This window comes from Bombus affinis, chromosome 13 (assembly GCF_024516045.1).
Source record: "Bombus affinis isolate iyBomAffi1 chromosome 13, iyBomAffi1.2, whole genome shotgun sequence".
NCBI classification, from domain to species: domain Eukaryota; kingdom Metazoa; phylum Arthropoda; class Insecta; order Hymenoptera; family Apidae; genus Bombus; species Bombus affinis.
This window is the reverse complement of record NC_066356.1, coordinates 11183445-11205288: the sequence shown is the minus strand read 5'-3', so window position 1 is coordinate 11205288 and position 21844 is coordinate 11183445. Positions and strand designations below refer to the sequence as shown.

The 21844-nt window shown below is 46.9% G+C and overlaps 2 protein-coding genes across 13 annotated transcripts in view; one reads left to right on the top strand and one right to left on the bottom strand.

The window, feature by feature from the left end:
• Positions 1–21844, top strand: part of LOC126923140 (ciliogenesis and planar polarity effector 2) — a 61068-nt gene that overhangs the window by 10578 nt on the left and 28646 nt on the right. For 6 of the 8 annotated variants that reach the window (XM_050736306.1, XM_050736309.1, XM_050736301.1 and 3 more), the window contains exon 5: positions 4911–5163. The exons of 1 other annotated variant lie outside the window; for it this stretch is intronic. The gene's annotated coding sequence lies outside the window, so the exon portion shown is untranslated. Of the gene's footprint in view, positions 1–508; positions 657–4910; positions 5164–21844 lie in introns of those variants that run through there. One more of the 8 variants, XM_050736302.1, reaches the window with a different exon arrangement.
• Positions 322–2681, bottom strand: LOC126923121 (THO complex subunit 2-like). Of its 5 annotated transcripts, XM_050736250.1 has the most exons (6): positions 2440–2680; positions 2055–2247; positions 1783–1988; positions 1079–1667; positions 835–990; positions 322–755 (listed from the first exon to the last, which is right to left on the bottom strand). In XM_050736250.1, the coding sequence occupies exons 2-6, from the start codon at positions 2245–2247 to the stop codon at positions 514–516; spliced, it is 1386 nt and encodes a 461-aa protein (XP_050592207.1). In that variant the 5' UTR covers positions 2440–2680; the 3' UTR covers positions 322–513. The 5 variants fall into 5 exon arrangements, with proteins under 5 accessions (XP_050592207.1, XP_050592209.1, XP_050592211.1 ...); XM_050736252.1 differs by having other exon boundaries at positions 1079–1664; positions 2055–2681; XM_050736254.1 differs by having other exon boundaries at positions 1079–1664; positions 1873–1988; positions 2055–2681.

Genomic DNA, 21844 nt, shown 5'->3' with positions numbered 1-21844 from the left:
AATACGACGTATCGCGTAACTATTTCGTTTCGACTCATTAGACCCGTAACACCTCTATCGTCGAGGCATTCTCACCTCGTTGAAGGATGCGTGCGTTTCGAGGAACATATCTTTTTCTTACGGTCGTAATGTTCGAGCAGCTCGTAACTACGCTATGTCCATTGTATGCGCAAATTTACACTGTTACGAATATGATTTGCTTCGCCTTCTAAATTCTGAAACAAGAAAAATATATGGTAGCAAGGTATGCTGGATTTATCGTCGACCGTTCTTACAAAAGCAACTATTCTATCGTTTAGTTAACGAATACAAAATTCGACATTTTCGGGAATACGTAACAAATTCTTTATTTATATACCTCTCATTCGTACAAACATCCACGTACATATAATTTCACGTTAACTCGATAAATTGGATTTAAAGGTAAACGACGTTATAAGAAAATTAACGATCTATCAACATTAATCTCATTTGTAAAAACTTTGTTCGACAAATCATTAATCCGTAGTGTATTCATTTCGCCTTCGACCGGAACAAGAGTCCGCGCGCAGAAGAAGAAGAAGGAGAGGAACAAGGGGAAGAGGAAGAAGAAGAACAAGAACAAGAAAACAGAGAGTACTCTGAGTAATCGCAAGAGGAATAGCAACCATTGGAACAATAGGAACAGCAACTATCGGAACAATAGGAACTACAGTAAGACGATTCGTTGGAGAAATCGGAATAACTGTCGTTGTCATCGGAGCACGAACTGTCTTCTGTAAGAAAAAACGCGCGAAGTAGATAAACATAATATATACGTTGTGCTCGTAAAGACTTCGAAAAGCAACAGGATACCTGGTAAATAACCTATTTTCTTAATTATACGTGTGACGTGATGAATATACGTTTCCATGGCCCGATCTACCTTTCTTTCGATCCGTCGTATCTTTCCTTTGTAACGTCTTCGGCGTTGTTTCAGTAAATGCTTCTCTTTACCGATCTGCTTCGTCTCTATCGTGCAAACAATCGATTACTCACAAACGACGTAACGAAAGAGTTGCGCGATCGAACGCGAAAACAAACACGATCACTGGTTTACCTGTAATTGCCATTTGTTTATCGTGTTTCTTGCATCTCGACGTTGTCTTTATCGATACGTCCGATATTTTGTTACTTTCGGGCTTCTTCTCTTTCGTTATTTTCTCCTTCTTTCTATGCTTGCATCTTACCTTTTTTTTCTTACTCTCGTCCTTCTTAGAATCGGTGTTATTGTTGTTGCTTAAATCCTTCGTCACGCAAGCATCTCTTGCGCTGCAGTCGTTCGTCGAAGCGTTACGTTTCACGGAAGAATTAGACGCCGAGATATTGTGCTCCGTAGTAGCGATAGCCTGCTTGCCGGTGAGATTGTCCTGTTCGGAATCTTCGTCGCGTCTCGGCGTACTTGTTCTAAACGGTGACTTTAAATCCGTGCTCTTCGACGGATTCACGGATTTCGTGCTCATGACCTTTGCTGTATTTTCCATTTGATCGTTCATCGAATCTGTATCTTTCGTTTCACGTTGTTGTTTCGTTTCGGATGGATCGTCGACGATTCTCTCCTTTTTCTCGTTTTCACACTTTCCGCTTCTTTTATTGGGTATCGTTGCTCTTGATTTCTCGACGGTTACTTTTGGGACATCTTCCAACTGCTGCGAATAAGTTTTCGATTCTTTAGTATCGCCTATATCGTCCTTAGATACCTTTGTCGCAAGTAGAAGGCAAGTCGGAAACACGAACGAAAGAAAAAGCTTCGCTTTTGCTAACCTTCTGCTCTTTCCTCGTCGATACTTTCGCCTTGCCACTCTTTTTCGCGATTTCTTCTTTACGCTCGTTTAGTTTTGCACCACCACCTACCGGCTGATCGTCTAATTTCTTCTTGGGCGATTTTTCTTCGTTCGTTCGACTCGCTCCACCGTTACGAGGCGATCTCCTGGATGACGTCGCTCGTGTTTTCCCCGGAGTCGTATTATCTGTTGTTAAAATGGGGAATAAAACGCGCCTTTCGTGCAACTACGAACGAGATATTTTTCGCTTACCTACGGGGGTGAGTTTCGGTTCGAGGGTCAGCCGTTCGTTAAACTCGTTTAAGATGTTTTGCGTAAAGTTTTGTTGCACGAAATCGTCGATCTGTTTCCACGGATCCGTTTGCAGAATTTGATCCACGTCGAGAATTCCGTCGACCGCGGGAAACGAAAGCGAAGCTCTTCCAAGAATCTCCTTGCGACTCATCTAGAAGGGAAGACGAGGAGGAAGAAAGGGCTGTTCCGCTAGAATCGCGAAGAATTCGCGTAGAATCGGACCGCAAGCTGAGATTAGTGGAATCGAAGTTGTTCTTAAACGAAGTCAACCGCCGAGGTATCCGTTTCGCAGCGTAGAGACGAAAGGAAACAAATACAAGATAGATTTTGCTCGTTTGCTTACTCGTAACGCCCGTTCTACGTCAAACCGTGTATTTTCGGTTTTCTCTGTTTCGAGATGAAAACGAACCGATGCAAGCCGCCGAAGGCAGCGTGCGCGAACGCGAATCCACGTAGAACAACGACTAATTTAAGAATCGTGAAAACCGAGTCGCGTGCTGTTACTTCCAACGAAAATTCGATCGTTACTGATTCGAGCGTCGATCGTCTAGCACACCGATTATCGCGAAAGGACGTTACTTGCGCCCCGATTTGTTTGTCGTATCAACGTCTCATAATAGTCGTTAATACGACTGTACGATTCAAATCGATGGATCAGTTGGCCGTTTGAAGCGTACAACGAGTTATCTCGTTAATGATCAACATCGTATCAACGCACAATTTCATTTACAACGCCGTTTTACCAGTTAATTTACATCGTCGAACGCTGCTTCTTTTTTAATGTTACGGTTACGAACGCCAACCGATAAACTGTTTCGCATTTCTCTCGTCGTTGTTCCTTGATTTTGCGAAATTTCAAGGAATCGAAATTGTTACGTCATTAGCGAGAACCATCTGTTTTTAAATCATGGTATTTTTCTTCCTTCGCTTTATGTAAGTGTTTAAATACTTTGGCCAGCGCCGCTGTAATTGTGTTCGTCGAGACAGCTACGTGTTGCGGGCGTCGGATACATAGGAGACGCGTACAGGGTAGAGGAGTTTATTTTTAGCGATATCTGAAAAGCGTGAGAGACGTCGATCAAATTTTCCAATTTCCTCGTCGACGGAAGCGCGTAAATGCCGACACGACGATCATCGCCGTTGGACAACGGCTGAAAGGAAAGTTTGATACGACGGCGAGAAATGTCAAGGTACATGGACGAGGTGACGTCACTTCTTCCTTGTAAGTTGTCCGAGTTTACGCCAACAGGGGACTAAATCTCGCTTATAATAGCGGGTAATCGCTTGGAAGAGGGATAAAATGACGTCACTTTTCCAATGACCATACGTTACGCCTATGACACTTTACGATATGCCGTGATATCGGTTCTGTCCGCCGTGAACGTCGTTGTACCTTAAAAGGTGGAAAGAGACGTTTTACGAAACGAGCACGGCGTAGGAGCGAACCCGATTATTATTCGTCTGCGCGTAGGAACCGAGAAGGAGAAAAAAGGGGGACTGAAATATGGAGAAGACTCGTTGCACGTTGTTACAAAATTTCAAAGAATACCTCGCGATCTTCTGTTTCTTAATTTACCTGCTCGGTTCTAGATAAATAGACGTAATCGCGAACCCCGCTGCTGCTCGCCAATCATTTATTTCCACTCGTTCAAATAATATTTACGTACGAATTCATAAAATATTCTCCACGTTTCGTCCCGTACGTGCGAGTCGATGCAAATATTACGCGTTCGAACTTATTAGTTCGATAGCTTATTTATGTAGCCGATGTATATCGATATCGAAGAAGCGGCGAAAGTTCTATATAGAATCCAGATTGGAAGAACATATATCGCTATTACGTACGATCGCAATTTTCTGCGCTCGCTTTTCCTCTTCTCGTCGTTACGATTTTACACACCGACCTCTTCCCAACGCGGATCTGCGTTTTGTCGAGCGATCGACGCGTCTCACGGATATCGAAGCGCGCAAGGAAACAGGTAAATAGGTTCTCAGGATATCGAGAGAGAGAGAGAGAGAGAGAGAAAGAAATGCGATCGAGGAAAAAAAGAACAATTCGACGAAGACATTGCCCCGGGCGCGACTGTCGTGGCCGCTTGGCTCGTCGTAATAAAACGTCGATTCATGTTGTGGGACCAGTGTCGCCACGTATATCCTACGTATATGTATAAAAGTGCCGTCATCGGTGTATGTCGGATCTGGAAACAGTTGAACGCGGTTGTTCGAGCGAACATGATCGAGGTAAGACATCGACGCGATCCAGAGCACGGAACATTTTCAACTTTTCGATCGATATCGTACTCGATCTTAGTTGTCACGTTCGTTTATTTGAAGTTTCGTTTCGCGATTACTTTTTCTCGGTCATTTATTTTTTTACCTCGCTACCTTTCTTTGTAACGCGTGCTAGTCTTTGACGAGTAGAATTCGAAAATACCAGATCGTTATTTCGGAGATTATACCTTTACGTATTTCGCGCACATATCGCGCGATTTACCAGCCCTCGTTCCGATTAGTCAAGCCAAGTTTGGATTTAAGCGTGAAACTTGAAATATCTTGATCTATGCGAGCCTGTGATTTTCGACTTGAAATATCCTTTTACGTTTCTACGTTCGTTCCCATTGCTTTCCGGGTGTTACTTTCTTCGAGTCATTTGAATGTAATCAACTTGTCCGATCCGAACGAGCCTTTGTTATTCAAATTTATAGACGCGACACGCGAACGTTGATTTCCATGGTGGACGCGCGTTTGCGCGCTTTCGTCGCGCGTTTTGTGATCAATGCGAAAAAGGAACTCGACATTTTCGAATCGTTACAGATTATTGCGTTGTTTATCGGAGTGGTTGGAACTTTGGCGGCTCCCAGCCTGGCAATGCCCGAAGCGTCCGAAACGCCTGGAATTTTTTACGCCCCTCGAAGCATCACGGAGGATACGGAAATGGTCTCCTCCTTGCCATTGCCAGGCTCTGAAAATCTGGACGAAAAAGCGATACCCTTGTCGAAACTGGTCGATCGCCCTTTTTCATCGGCCGGACAAAACTTGGTGGAAAAGACTCAAATACCTTCTGAACTCCCTGGGACGAAAAATCTCGCCGAAAAACGGATTCCCGAACCGGTCTTGAGAAAGTTATATCAACGGTATCAAGACGATTAGCGAACGTTTTTGGACGACGTAATTTCACCGAGAGATTGCAGAGGAGTTTGTCGAATTGTGAAAAGGAGTTTTAGAGTCAAGTATCGATTAAAGTAGCGTCGTTTGAACAGTCTGAAATATCGTTTTTTTAATGTCACCGAATAGACGATGCCGATTTCCTGAACCGCATTCCTTCGCATTTCCCTTGATCCTCTCCGTGCACTTTTATCTTCGATATTCTTCGTCGAAAAACTTAGTATATTTATCCTATCTTCTCGAGTTAAAGTTTCAAAAAATTTTCTTTTTTAAGTGTTATTAAATGGTAAAATATAGTTAAACGTATGAAATAGTGGTCGGTTTTCTCGCCGTAATATGATTTTCGTCTAATCTTAGATGGATGAAAGCGAAATCTACCTTATCCGAGGAAGCATGGCTACATTCTGTAATACCGACTTTGAAAAATCACGAGTTTCTCACGTCCTCTGTGATTTACTCTAACGAGCTATAAATCGAGGGTAAATAATTTCTGAAATCACGTAACGAATTAATCGTCGCGTGATTTACGTTGTTTCATCTTTGCTCGCGTATTATATTTTATTCGCAGTAGTCATTACGTCGAATAGAACATCATTTTCGCGGATTTTGCGTACGCCTCGCGTATTTGCTGTTCTCTTTTCCGAAAAATGATTTCTTTAGTGCTTTCCGACTTCTCTGCCGTTTCTTACACGCGTGAACCGACCGTCGAATCGACGATTTTGATCGAAAGTAGTTTGACGTTTGCCTTCTGGTCGGAAGGTGACGCTATCAGTTACGTTCGGGAATCGTATATCGAAAAATCGATCGGAACTAAATCTTTCGCGGTACGTAGCGATTTTTATACTCTGGTGAAAAATTAACGACGAAAACAACTGGAAAAATTGTTTTTCATCCGATTTAAAACACGCTGCCCGCGTTAATTCGTTTTCAGAGGTGGATTGTCACACGCCGGGCTAACAGAGTTGTCAGTTTATTGAAAAAAAGATGGAGGTTAATTCGTCTCGAACAGAATCCCTTTGTCCCTCGGATCCGTTCTCTTTGTCACGAGGTTTGCTAACAGCGGAAAACTCGAGCGAAAAGGCTCGAGAGTGTTGAAAAGGAAGAATAGAGAAGAAAGGGCCGAGAGAAGGTATTTTCCTGTTACTTTTGTAATTTCACGGTTCTTTCTCCGAGCAGGTAGGTAGGTAGGGAGGGAGGGGGGTGGATTCGTCGGGAAACTGAGCGAGCGAGTGCCGCAAACGTGGTTACGAAGGGACAAGGGAACAATTTCGATAGCTTAACAAATAGCTTCGTTATTCTGTCGCTGCCACGCGCGATAGAACGAACAGATTGTACGCGCGATCGATTATCAACGCTGCACGATGGTCGGTTTCCTAACAATCCACAGAATTATCCGACCATACGGGTAATCGCGTTACTTCATCAATTATCCGCTGACGCTGCACGCAATTAAGGCAGCGAAACACCAACCGATAACCTTCGTTTCGCCATACGTAATCGCGACCGATTCGTACCAGGCATAACGAGAGAGAGAACTCGCAATGTTTTGTCGTATTACTCTGCGGGCCTGGATCTCCGTTATTTTCCTCTGGTTATTCAACGGCGTGTCAGATGCGTGTTTGAATATATCGATTTAGAGAAGGGAGCGTTCGATAGTTGCCCGAATATGCAAATAAATCTAACCATCAAAGGCGAAATATGCATATGTACCGATTTATATACGTTGCTCTCGCGCCTCTCGATTTTCTGATCGCTACGAGAGTGGAATTGTCTGTCGCATTCGTAGGCTGTGACTCGCAAATGACTCTTCTGCTCGCCTGTATCCGCCGTGTATCCGTGTCGCTATCTCGCTTTACTTCGTTTTTCTTCGCTTGCTTTTTCCTTTTTTTTTTCTCCCCCGTTTTATCGAACGCTGCTTTTTCACGCCGATTCATAGAACCTGGTAGGACTTGCAAGCGAAACCGCGAGTTTCAGTTTCCATTGTTCGTAGTGATACGTGGCGGCTACTTTACTCTTTACTTTACGGCTAGGCAAAGAATCCTACACCATCGGCCAGTTAATTATCCGAGAAAGTCGAACGACGAGCGCGGATAATGCGAATTAGAGAGACGATCGCGAGCTTCTCGATTGCGGATAAAAAAACTATTCGTCGAACGATGCGTAAAAGCGACGCGCGTAAGAGCGGATTATGCATCGCTGATAGAGTCGGCGCGGCACGGGCTCACGCTTTCGCCGCGTTACCCTACGCGATTCCAAGGAGATAGAACGAATCGTGGAAATCTGTGCAGCGGGAAGATCAAAGAGGACGGCAAAAACCGCGACGTTAAAGGGAAAAGTTTGGCTGGATGAAACGAATAGGTTGGTTCCGTCCTCGAAGTCGGTCGCACAGTCGGATGGAAGTTGTTCGAGGACCACGGAGCACGTTAATTCGTTTAACGGGCTCGTTTCTCCTTTTGCTCACACCTGCTGCCTTCTCCGGTTTGGTTACCTCTGTCGTGTTCGTCGCAGCGATCAGCGACTGAATCTCTAAGTACACGCAGTCGTAGCTTCTTAAGCATGTATCGGCGTTTCAAGACTGTTTCAACACAATAATATTTTCCGCTCGAATTTCCCACTAGATACGCTTTCTTCCATATTTGTGGCAACTGTTCTACGACGAAACTTGCGAACGAGACTGTGGTTCGCGAGAATTATATATATCACGGGTTGCTGCGTAGTTTGTAGTATTTCTCAGTGTATTTCGTAGTGGAAAGTTTGGCCATTACGATAGTTAGGATGGTTAAGACTTGATCAACGTTCGATCAACCGTAACCTGTCGATTGTATCGTCAGAAAGAGTCGATGCTTTTGAATTTGTCGATGTAAAATTTCGCCAGGCTTTACGCGCCCCAACAGCTGACAAATTTTTTACTCGCTTGTACGAAACATCGTACGATTACTATCGTAAAAAAGCATCGTAGTAAAAGGTATGCTCGGAGTTCTGACGTAAAAACCATGGAGTCAAATTTCCGTTTTATCGTCGCGGCTCCAAAGTTTCGCGACAATTGGTTCACAGAAGCATCAAACAAAAAAAGAAAAAAAAGAGAAAAAAAAAGGGATGATTGGATCGGTTGGAATGGGACAACGATGATCCGAGCTTTCGGACGATAACAGAGTCTGCTGGGTCGCGCGATACGTTGGCCATTCGTTAACGAGCATCGTTACGCACGATACACTGCGATGTCTATAGGCGATAATCCTCGGGAAAAGAATGTCTCGTCTTTTCGACGCAATCACAGAATGACGTAATACGCGTTTGGTCGTTCGTGTTTCGCGTTTGGATATCCGAAGGAATAACGCGGTTGTTAGCGATGGGCTCGAATACATTGCAAGTAGGTTGCCTGCTGTGCGAGTATTTCGAGAAAACAAGCAAACTCGATCCGATCAAGTAGGTTCGACGTTTATCTTACGAAAATTCTCTGTTCTCTTAAAATTACTTTTCTCGATCGCCGTCGAAATCCTTCACGCGTAATCCAATTCTACGCTGATAATCGATCGCATCTGCCTTCCACAGGTATAAATTAGATTCGCTGCAACACGGAAGTACACGTAGTGGAAGATAAATTTTGGAAAATTTGCGAGTCCCGATGGAACATTTGACAAGTATCCAGTTGTGCGAAAAGTGTCTTTCTTTGGCAAACGTATTTTTTACAACGGTGCACCTTCGCACAAACGTGAAATCAAGTCTGTGAAACGTTTATCTCAACGGAACAAAACGAATCGCGCGTAATTCGACGAAATAATATAAAACGAGAAACGTCGTGCATCTATTATTTCCTCGTAAAACGAAAGAAACTTTTCGCACAATCTAATACGATACGATAAACGAAGCATCACGCGTTACGAGTAGTAACACGCTCGATACGTTAGCGAAACGTCGGGAAGCGAAGCTTGGTTATTGCGTTTGACCTGGATTTCTAAGTACGTATCGAACTTGATCCCATCGCTAGTGGTTCCGATACGGGGAAATTATTTTTTAGCGATCGAAAGAGAAGCTGCGATGCTGTCGATGAACGATGATGCATCGGCGGACGACGATTGTTCGGAAGGCCGTTAGCGGCCGTTCGTAACCGGGATTCCACCGGAGTATCGTCTCCCTTCCCTTCTATCGTCATTCTCTTCCTCTTGCGTCCTCCACCTCCTCTTCGTCCTACCGCCTCTCCATTCCCATTCCTCTTCCCCTTTCATGTCCAGATCACGCGATGATACAGGAATGTCTGGGATGCCGAGAGCGATGGCGTAGAGCTCTTGGTTGACCCGGCATGGCCATTATCGTGATTACATTAGGTGCTATCCTACTGGGTAACGTGGCGTCGCGCACCCGCGAACCACCTGATTTGCCAAGCGTACAATTCGATGGCGGAAGCCGGATCGTCAGATAGCCCGATCCGCCGCTATCTGATGTCCTTTACACGATTCGCGTCTCGTTTTGCCGTCCCATCAACTTCCCTCTACGCATCCCATATTAGCTACAATTTGCATCGTTGTCCATGAACTTTCGTACGGGAGTGATCTCGCGTTACCAGCGAACGCAGCCTGCCTGTGTAGCCGATCGTACTATCTCCAAAGGGTAGTAAACCAATTTCCGTTTCTCCGATCGATCGTTGCCCGATGATAGCGGAATTCTCACTTTCCACTGTGTTTGCTTCGTTTTTTATACATTTTTCATCGATACCGGATCGCTTAGATACGTTTATCAGGTGTTTGCACACGAAACGGTGGATTTCATAAAGTCGTCGAATAATTCCGGATTTACCGAGTTTTCCAGATTTCTCAAATTGACCGTTGGATAGCTCTGCTGTTAAATGATATTTATTAAACAGCTATTCGAAACTAGCCAGACGCGATATGATCAATGTTTCGGCAATCGTCGCGTTTCATTGTGCAAAGTTAGATTATGCGGCGACGTGGACAGAAAAAGCACGGTTGACGACTTAATCGTCGAAATTTAACGAACCGAATAAACACCACGTTGAAAGCTTTAGAAGTAAAATACGCTTTTTACGTTATTTCGTCCAGTCGATGCGACGCGAGCGGTGCTCGCGCGTGTAAGAACAAAATCCGTCCTTTGAAATTTTCGAGAAAGCAACATTTTGTCGCGTTCGTAACGATATCTCCGTCGCGGCGTGATTTTCGCACAGACTCGGACGGAGGAGTAGAGTTAAGAAGCGCGCGAGGAAAGAAAGATAAAATTAAACTATAGAAATTAGTAGGCGACGAGGGAAGGCCGATAATTTAATCGAGTTACGTGGTCGATTAATTCGTCCGTTCGGGAGCGTCTGGATCCAGGAACGTTAAAGATACGCGATGACGCTGTGCGTCAACCGAAGAGAACGACGCCTACGAAGAGTTTACCTCGGTAATAGAGCCGACGTCGTTTATCCCTCCCTTTTTGAGACTTTATTCGAGCAAGATATTCCCCGGAGATCGCAGCTCGAGACTAACGTTTTATAACTTGCAGTTTCTCCGGTGTGTCATATAGTTGGGTTATCCAACGACATGCTAGACGTCTACGCTTTTACCTTTTCTTCCGCGTTCCCTTCACTTTCCCGGGCCAGACTTCGTTTTTCTCTCGTTAGGTCTATTATGTAAATAGCGATAGATCAGGTTGTCAGGCAACGAAAGGTATCCGGCTGAAGAGTATACGTGCCTCGGTTTCATCGTCACATACCCGAGAACAGAAACCCGTGTACATTGATACGTACGTATTTGGGATAACGGATAGGCAACGGCACGCCAATGGATACGAACGCCGTATTGTGCTGGCGATCGAAACCCGGTCGAACTTTAAAAGCCGCGACCGTACACGCTTCGATAATCGCGATTGAGAGGTTGGAGAGTCGAAACGATCGCCGACGAGGCGAGTGCCGTACTCGGAGCGATCCGCTTTCCAGTCGATCCTCTTTCCCATCGACGGAAACGAAACCGTTTCGTTCTTTTGGCCGTCGTTCGGTTCATCCGACGTCCGTTAGACCGGCGTCTTTGGTCGCGAAGTTGTTTCGCGTAATTTCGTAAGACCGCAATCTACGCGAACAGGTGAGAAGAAAATGGCCACGATGTTTTCGCCCTAGGTCGGCAACGGTATACCGTCGAGCTAAGCCGAGAACACAAGGATGTTACCGCGAAAGTTCATTTCTTATCACTCTCTTCTTCCCACTGGCCCATTCTCTTTTCCTTCCATTTCCCGGCTAGTCCTTTCTTCTCTTTTTAAACGCCAATTTTCTAATACACTCTCTTCCCCTTTCCTACGTCTATGTGAGTGTTTCTACTTTCATTTAGACCTTGTAACGAGATATTTAGGACAAAACGCGCGGTGGTATCCGGAGAAAATTTGCGAAAGAGTAAAAGAGAGAGAGAGAGAGAGAGAGAGAGAGAGAGAGAGGGAGAGAGGGAGAGAGAGGGGGGGCGGGGCGGTGGCGGAAGGGGAAAGAAAAATCATACAATTTGTGGAATTTCGCGCGTTCGGTGGGCAAATGAGCCTCGTTTTTCAACGAATTTAATATTTATACCGTTGGTCTTCTTCGTAACGCGTCCACCTCTCTTTCTACCGAGGTTCGAATTTATACTCCGCCTCGGTCTCCTCCTGGCGGTTCTCTCTCGTTGTACCGTTCATCTCGGTTTCTCGTCGTTGCGTTTCCAAGAGTTTTTTGTGTACGCAATTATTATTAACTTCGGGCCGACGAGCATGGAAAACGCGAGCGGGGAGCGCGTGTGCTAGTGCACAGAAACGAGAAGGAGAGCGAGGGCAAGAGCGAGGGAATTGTGGCCGCGGGTGAATGCGCGTTGTTGTATACATCTCGCCGTGTTTCCGTGCTTCGCGTAATTACCGTAGAGCGAAAGCTTAATCATTGCCGACTCGCCGCGCGGGAAATTACCAACCGCTCGCGAAAGGATCCTGCATGTACGCGATAGGTTGAGAGCAATAACGAGAGAGCTTCGAGACGGAATCGCGGTTCTCTCCGACCGGTGCTCCTCCCATTGCCCTTTGCCTGGTAGCCGGATATATTTTTTGACGGCGAATTCGTTGCAATTGGGAACGGTCTCGTCGAGGTGTCCGTCGAGTTTCGCAAGAACAAACCGAAGGAAGGATCGCGCGACCGTGCAAACCGACTAGCCGACTGCGAGGAAACGCGGTCGTCCTTGTAGGCAGAAGGCAAAGTTGCGGTTAGACACGCGAAGACGCGATCCCATCGATCGTGTGCTCGCCCCCTGCTCGCTCACCTCTATCCGCACTTGCCCGATGGAAATTACGATGTACGCGCCATTTATGGAACTTTGAAAACTCCGCATCTCGACCTCGACCTGTCGCGTGCGGATCGCCAGACCCGCGCCACTTCTCACCTTCCAACAATCGGATCCACCGTGGCTTTCGTGTCGCGTTTCTACCGACGCCCGAGATCGATCGATTTCCGTCCTTTCTGCCACGTGATGGATCGAGGTCTCTTCCGCCGCGGTAACAACCTTCGTTTCTTCCTTCTCGTCGAGTCCTGCTTCAAGAACGACGACCCCGACGACGTTTCGCGTATCACGTCGCATCGAGCCGTCCTCTCCTCGCTCCCTTCCCGTAACGCGTTTTCCTCCCTTTCCTTTATCGCCTTTCTGCTTCGGATCTTACGGTTTCGCGTAGCGAAATATCCTCGAGAACCATGGTTTCTCGTATGCAACGGCTGCTTTTACACTCGCCAGACAACGTACGCGTTTCGTGCGACTTTTAAAGTCGCAGAGACGAGGGTCGAGTGACGGGGCCACGCGATTCTCCGGCCAACACGGACGAGTCGGTATCGAGCTCGGTTAAGTCGTACACCTATGCACGGTGCAGGTTAGTCGCAGCGCCTCGAGAATCGATAAGGTGCAACGAAAGCTCGAACTTGTACGCTCACCCTCTCCATCCTTTTACAGTCGCACGAAACCGCAATATACAATAACGAATCGTTGTAATTTTTTATACCATATTCCGTAAAATATATTAAACTCGACGGCATTTCGAGGCTGATTTTACAACGCCGCGATAACACCTACATGTCGAGAGTAATTGCGGCGAAAGCGGCGGGTATATCGGTTCCGCGCGGCTTTCCTTAAAAGCTTCGGCTATGAGAAACCGAAGATTCGAGTAGTCTGAGCGTGTCGCGCGTCAATTGAATCGTTGGTAGGACGTGACCGGAAACTCTTAAAGTCGCTATCTCCTCTTAAGCATTTTATTGTACCATCAGTTTTTTCGCTCTTGTCTCGAAAAAAAATTCTATCTTTTCTTTGTTCTCTTCTCTCTCTCTCTCTCTATGTATATATATATCCAGCGGAACGCTCGTCGATCAGCGTACTGCGGATTTTCCTGTATTTGTAGGAAATTTAAAATTCCAAAGATCCACGTATTATGCAAAAAACGCAGAATCCGTCCAAAGTGTTTTACAATAATCTTCTCTTAAGATCGATTTGTTTAATTAAATATACGTACGAATAATTTGACAAAAATGATTTAACTTTTAGGTGTACGTTCGGAAACGTTGTCGCATAGAAATTTCCTCTCGTATTCGTGCTATGCGATATTTTCGTTCGATGGGAGCGGAAGGAGCGCGATAGGAAACTGTATTGTCCGAAACTTTTCGGGTAGACAGGAGAGTTTTTAAATGGAGGTGCAATTTTTTTGTCGGGGAACGCACGGGGACGGCCCTTGGGCGCACGGTCTTCGCCGGTCGGAAGCGACGTCGAGTGTATTTAAAAAAGGACGAGGCTGACGAAGCGAGAACGTCGGTCGACCGTGGGCTGTCATCTGAAAACGAACCGTTAAATCGGTTCGCGGCGGAAATCAGGAGGCGTCCCCTTTCGTTGCATGTCGCGTGATTTAAGCGAAACGAAATAAAAAGAAAACCGCCGCAGCGATATCGGTTAACGCGTCGGTTACGCGTAGCTGGCGGAGCTTTTTATTTCGCGGAGGTGGGAATCGTGGCAAGACGAGGCACCGAGGCGGCGACGAGTATTTCCGACGGTGAAACAGTCGTTGCGTGCCCATAAAAGCCGCGTGGGACGCCACCGACTATTAACCATTATGTAAAAGTTCTGCTCTTTTCTGTTGGTGGCGCGGGAAAAAGCTCGCTAGCTGGAAAAATGTTCGAAATTCGATGCACCGCGGTCCGTTAGGTTTTTCGTGGCGACGCGCGACGTGTCCAACGGAAGATAGTCCGGGAGACGTGGCGTTTCTATCAGGCGAGATGCAACGGCATAAAATATTCACCGCGCGAAACGCGGTTGCGATTTTGGTGGAGGTTTGGAGGTTTCGCGCACGTTGGTTACGAGTTTATTTCGAGGCTAACGACGTTGGGCGAAAAATGAAGGCAAAAAATAATCGAGGCAGGGAGAAAAAGCGGCGGTCTTTTTTCCCGCCGTGGTTTACACGAGCTTCCGGAATTTTCTAATTTGTCGGCTTGGCAGGATCGTGCAACGCGCGTTATAATCTCCGTCGCGTCGTCGATTAAAATTCAAGTCTGCGAACGCGGCCAACTGAACGGAATCGATAACCCGGAGATCTTGGCGAAACGAGATACTCGGATAACAGCGCGTACAGCCGAAAGACGGTAAACAGTGACGTTGTTACGCGTTACTTCGGAGATACGGAATATCCGCCTCGACGAGCTCCGGTAATGACGTCGAACGATGACAACGAACGACATGGCCCCGCAACTCGAACCGGCAGCCTCTCTTCGCTTCCTCTTCCTTTTCCTCCTTTCTCTTTCTTTCGAACAACGTTCGTCCCTACGCCCACTACGCCCGGACCGTTCGATTCGTTTCGACTAGAACCGAATTTCTGTCTAACCGCGTGCGTACAACGTTGCACGCTAACAAGGATCGTGCATTTTCTCGAAAAATGAATAACGGGGAATATCCGGTTGATATCGGGAAGAAGCATTCGTCGGAGACTCGCTGGAGAGCCAAAGAGAAGCGAGAAAATATGCGGAACAGCTCTCGCTCGTCGCAGCTATAATCATCGCGTCGCGTCGATCCAGCTTTCTTCTCGGCTTCGAAACCTACGAGGAATCGATAACCGCCGAGTTATTTTAACGACCGAACCTCTCCGGCGATACATTCGTCGAAGATGCTCGAGCCGGTTGGTTCACAACGGAAATTGCTTCTTTTTAATCGGTGGCTCGATTTTTCCGGCCTCGAATAAGGGAAAGAAGAAATCGTCGAACGAATTTTAAAATATGGATTTGCCCGAGAAGCGTACCGAGGTTAAGGGGGTGACGCGCGCAAGACGCGATTCCAGAAGTTATCCGATGGAGACTCGATATAAAAAGTCCGAAAGAGTAAACTTTGTCGAGAACGCTTCGCACAGATCGAAAGTTGGCTCTACCTCGCAGCAAGAAGCGTCCGTCGAACTAAAATTTTCTCCTTATCCCGCAGGAGACGACGAGGTGTTGCAACACGCTGCTCGATGCTCGACCGTGAGGGTGGTAACCGTCGACCGTGTTCCGGTCTCTACCGGAACCCCTCGACTCCACGACATCAACAAGTGACAAGGAGGGAGTAGCAAAAACTCCGTCGTGGCGCGTCGTGCTCGCGATAAAAGCTTACCGAGATAGGGAAAGTTACGAACGCCAGACCCCACTGAAAACTATGAGCATCTCCTTCCGATTAAAACGGTTTAACGCCGCCTCTTTTCTTGTCCGCTTCCCTTGCCCCGCCTCGTGTCCGTTAAATTAACGTTTTATCGATCCGGTTATTTATTCGATCTACGCCCAGCGTACGCGTATACTTCCACTCCTATATATCGTTTCTGGTGGACGCGAAAACGGGCGAAAATTTCTAATCGGGGAAAATTCGTTGGGCCGAAAAGTTCTAAAGGATAGTCGTTGCGATGCGATTCCGTACGGGCGATCGGTCTACTCGCCGACGTAAATTGGCCCGGATTAATCGCGGTAAGGAAACAAGCGGATAGTTTGTGGGTGGCAAGCCGGCTTCCAACAGGATGGATGGATGAATAGATGGACGGATATATGGGTGGATGTGTGGATGGATAGGAGAGGAGCGAGTCAGCGAACGTAAGTTCGGGGGTTGGGTTGAAGCGTTGTGTACGCGGAAGGTGGCTAGCCGGCGGGTCACTCGAGGCTCGTCGAAGCAACCGGGGTAACCGAAGCTCGCGAAACACATGGTTCTCCTGTTGCCGTTTCCGTGGAGTTTGAGCACGAGGACGCGCGCAACCAGGTTACCGAACGAACGAGCGAGCGAACGAGCGAGCGAACGAGCGAACGAGCGAGCGAACGAGCGAACGAGCGAATAAGCGAACGAGCGTGCGGCTTTACCGAGCATAAGGAGCAACTCGCACGGTACCGTGGCCCAGCCTTCGGCAAATGCATGCCCTGTAAATTGCCTGGCATTTAATTACCATGAGTAGGCAGACCCTGCACGCTAAAGCCAAGAGCACTCTCTCACTTTCCCCTCCTTTCTCTTCGCTCTTTCTCCTCTTCTCCCGGCTCTCTCTTTCGTTACCCTCCACCTCCTTCTCCTTCCGCGTGCCGTTTTCGCCGTATCTCTCTTCGTCCGCCCTTCACCTTTTCCCAGCGCTACCTCGTACCTCTGACCCTCCACCATCTCTCCATCTGCCTTAGGCTTACGGCCTACAACGCGTGTTACCAAGTACCGCTAAATTAAACACCTGCTTCAGTCAAACGGTACGTACCTCTACTCACCGCTACGACCTACAAACTACACGGCTCAAAGCTCGTCCCTCGCTCTCCCAGCCCCAACCCTCTCGTCCTACCAACGTTTGCCGCTTCTAATTGGACGATGCTACGTCTCTTTCCTTTTTTTTTCCTCTCTCTTTCTCTCTCCTTTCTCCTCTTTTTGTTTTCCCTTACCTACGTGACACGCGATTACGTAGATGAAAAGTGCCGGGATAAAAGCGTCGATCCGGAATTGTTTTCCATGCCGCACGCCTTCGTCCTTTTCCTTCGTTTCGTCATCGCCTTCGCGATCAACGCGTATGGAAATACGCGATCACGAACGCGAGCGAGTCCCGGCGAAACGAAGCTTTACGATTCGGACGGCAGTTTGCGCACCTACTTCTCGCTGCGAACTTTCCTAGATTTTGACATGCCCTGAAGAGCCGGCTCGTAATTAAGATATTTATCGGCAAAGTCGAGATCGTTTTGTCTGCCTTGCCTTGTCGTTTGTTTCAATTTATCGCCTGGAAGAGACAGTGGAAACGAGAGGGCGGACAATGCCGGCGTTGCTTCCAGACTTCTCGTGGCCTTGATTTCGCGCTCTTTTCCACAGACACTGACGTAATTTCCTACTACTCGTCTCACGATGCATTTTAATTTAGCTCCTTTCTCGAGTTTGCCGCCGACGGTGATTCGTGAGTCGGTGTCGCGGCTCCGCCAACTTCCAGCGGGGTGGCTCTTTGGGGGTGTTTTTGATTTGTTGGCTCCCATGGGACGACTGTTGCGAAAGAGGCAGGGTGGGGGAGTTATTAAGAGGGACGGAGACAGATAGAATGACGGTGGAAGAAGGGAGGGGCAAACGGGAGAAAGCAGGAGAGCGCGAGAGAAACGGAATAGGGTGAAAGCCATGGGCGTACGACGGCGCAGAGGGACGAACGGAGGAGTGGTTGGGTAACCGCACATTATGTGATTTCTACAGGGAGCTAGCTAACTTTGCGATTGAATTGTACCGGCGACAATGGCAATCTGCCAGGGCACTCGACGCTTCTCCGAGCAGGATTTTCAACGATTTTGCCGCGTTTCACGTCGTGCTGCGTATCCTTTCTCCATTGAAATTCTTTCGCCAGGAGAATGCGAACAAGCGCGACCGACAACGCCGATCCACCGCTTCTCTCCTTCTTCTCGCCCTTCGTTCCCCAACTCCTTTCCTCTACGGTTTATCGGTAACTGTACTTCTCGGCGCGTATCTCCAAGGACGATCAGTTGGTAGATGTACTTGCACAGACTCGCACGGTCGATCGATCCTGTAATCCATTTATCGTAAAATTTATGTAGACACTTTATTGCACGTAATCCGTGACGTATAAAATAATTCGCTGTAAATATCAACTTTTACGCGAAGAAGATACACGGTAAAGGAAAGATCGTTCCTTAAGATCGGCAAAAATTGTACGCTTTTTCCCCCGTTTAAGTAATTTCTGTATTAAATATCGATCGAGACGAGGACGATTTTCGAAATTTCACCGAACTCGTTAGATCGATCAGTTTTCCCGATCGAACAGCTATTTCCAAAAACGTCGTGACTATCTCGCTTCCTCTCCAAGATCATCGAACGCGGTGCTCGATGATTCGAGCGTTACGAGCGTCGGAATATATTTCGGCAACGTCTTGAAATTCGACGTAGCCATCGATCGGCCGAATCTCCCTCTCGGCGCGGTCGATACAACGCGATACATCGAGATTCGACGACTGGCAAAGTTTCGCATCGCTGCTGCAACGATAGCGTTCCTAGGAAGGAAAACGTTTTGGTAGAGAACGTGATATTCTGGGGTTTGGTTTGGTACCGTTTCGTTTGGTTTACGGAACGTTCCCGTAAATATTTGAAAATCGTCTTTCTCTTGGAAGCAACTCCCGGGTAGTTGACTCACGCTCGTTCGAGAAACAATCGGTTTTTCTCTCGAATTTTAAAATCGTAATGCTTGCGCGCGCCACTTTTTTCTCTCGCGCTTCTATGAACGCCATGGTTTCGTCCGACATCTATGGCGTTAGATCCCGTTCAAATATTAACTGTCGAAGCCGCACAGACCGGCTTCGGATCCCGTCAAAATTTAAACCCACGCTCTTCTATTCTCTCGCCCCGCGTTGCTCGTCTAATGCATTTTCTTCGAAATTAAACAACCTCTCGTTCGTCTTCCCGGCAGGCGAACCTTCGCCAATTTTCCTCGCGTTCGGAATTTCAACTTTCGACGAAACTACGATACACGATGTCTGGTGACCGGTGATATAACCGAGCAACGGATGATTCTCTGTGAAAACATAAAATATACAACATAAGAACGTAACGTGAGAAATTTTGAAGAAAATTTACAAATCGGTAGCAGCGTGTCGTGCTACAAGCAATTAAAAAAGAAAAATTCCTTTCGAATCGCCATGGATAGACTACCGCCGCGATCCCCTCCCCATCTCCTCCTCCCTCGTCTTTTTCTTCTCTTTTCCCCTTTTCTCATCTCTTCGTATCTTTTATCTTTTCGTTCGTCTTGCCTTTTTACCTCGCGTGTTCTTCTCCTATGCGCCTTCCAGTGTCGGCGGGCTCGATGGATGGTCGCTATTTGTTTTTCGTTACGCGAAATTGCGACCCGGTATTTCTCGAGGGCTTGGCAAACTACGCTTGCCATCGACCACCGACCGTAAGCAGGACAGTCGTCTTAAAAAAACGTATTTATTCTTCGCACGCATAGTGACTGCATCGTCGAGACACACGGAGACCGAATGGAGAGGAGGATCGTCCGACTAACCGGAGAACGAGCTGAAAGACGAAAAACCGGCTGCAGCGAAGGAAATTATGGTCCCTTAGCTCGCGTTCCAGCAATTTAGTCCGCCTTAGCGAATCGGATGCATTTTCCTCCTAGGTGGAAACGACAGCGACGTTTTTCTGCCCCTCGTCTTTCTTTTCCTCCGAGTCGCCAGTTTTCATCGAACTTACCTTTAATGCTTACCTTTTCTCCGCGCGAGAAAGAGGCAACTGGGAAAGTTAGAAACGTCACCGAAGGGTCGTGGCGGTCGGGACGAACCCGATTGTCGCCGAAGGCCGACGCGAATATAATCTTTTTGTCTGCAGAATGTTGAACGAATCGGAAAAGATATATGAAGGAGGGTGGAAGAAGGATGGGCATCGATGATAGAGGGACACAAAGAATATCTAGAACGCCATCGTAGAAAATACCATCTTTTCTTTTCGGCCCACCATTCGTTGTTCCACGCGATCCTTACGGTTTTGCCTGGAGGCGTCGCGATTTAGGTTTACCTTTCGAGGCTTACGGCGAATCTCGAGCGGCGAATAGCGGTCAGACTCGAAGCACGTTTACCGGGGAACTGGTGTCTTTGAATATTTCGCAGGATGAAACTGTCTCGTCTTGGTTTCACAATTTTTTTCATAGGAGACGCCAACGCAACGAAAATAACGTACGTTAGAGCGTGGCGTGCGATGACATCGTTTCTTTGGACGACCGCGGGAACACGATGTTCGCGGTGGTTTTCGCGCAAGAAATTCCCTCGCGAACTGGCTCGTTTGCGAAATAGATGACAAACAGAAGTCTGTCCATTCTTTTTGCGAAACGGCCGCGTCTTGTGGGAACAACAGCGAGAGAAGTTCGACGAGTTGTCGCGGAAAGAAACGGCAGTCAGGGAAAAAGATTCGCGTCGTTGCGACACTTACGTGCCGGTCTCGCGACCAAGTCGAACAGCAATAAAAGCTCGTCGATCGATGATGGATCGATGATAGAACGCCATTCCTTGAGATATTCGGTCATCGATGGACGGCGTCTCGATCGATGACGAGTTTCGAACGTGCCGCTATGCAGTACCCGAATAGTAAAATACTATCATTGCTACATTTTTAATGGCTAATATAAATTCATAGCACGGCGATTGCGTCAAAGGTAGCGCAACCGTTGCTCCTAATTAGGCGGAAGATTCATCGTTAATTTGTACACTTTGCTAAAATATGCATTGTACGTAAAGTTATTATAAATTAAACAAAGCGAGCGGCACAGTAGAGAGTTTGCCTGCTATTATATTTTACAGAAATTATTTTGAAAAAGCATCGTGTGTGTAGGGCGCTCGTCGTCGATTGTAATACATACGAATGTACCTTCTGGTATTCGAACGTACTGGTTCGTAGAGAAAGGGTCAACTGCGTAACTCGAAGCTGAGAATTTCAATCTTTAACCCCTTTACTACTATTCTTTATTCAACGATCGATTTCCTGAAATCAATTCACGTTCAAACAGATTTTCTCCCGATGTGGATACCTGGATAGCTATTCGGAAAGCAACGAGACGCAAAAATACAACGTTTTTCATTTTCAATTGATTCGTATCCACGTTGCGGTTAACGGTCGGCCCAGCGCACCGCTACAAATTCCATTGGAATTTCGTTTTGTTAAAATAAATCAAACTTTTCGCGAACAGGACAGTTACGCGCGTCACGCGTGACGATCTACATATGATAGTGAAATACGACGCGTGCTTGATCGATTCCGAACATCCGAATGATTTTATTTCCCGATCTGGTGATTAACGACGTTGTCGAAATTCGTTGGCCGTGCGATCCAGCGCCGTAATTTTATATCTGGATCGACGACACGCGCTAAACGCGAAGAAGTCACGAGTTACCTCCTTCTTCTCAAACGACGAGTCTGGCTCGTCATGGTAATTTAACTCTCGTACGGATAACGATACGACATCGTGCGAGGCGAACTGATCTCGTGATATCATTGGAAGAATCCATTCAAAATGTTTTATATAATACGCTTAAGTAATATTACTATGTCTATGCACGAAACTTTTCTACGATAAGCGCAGAAATGTTTTCTTCAGCCACTGTACGAACA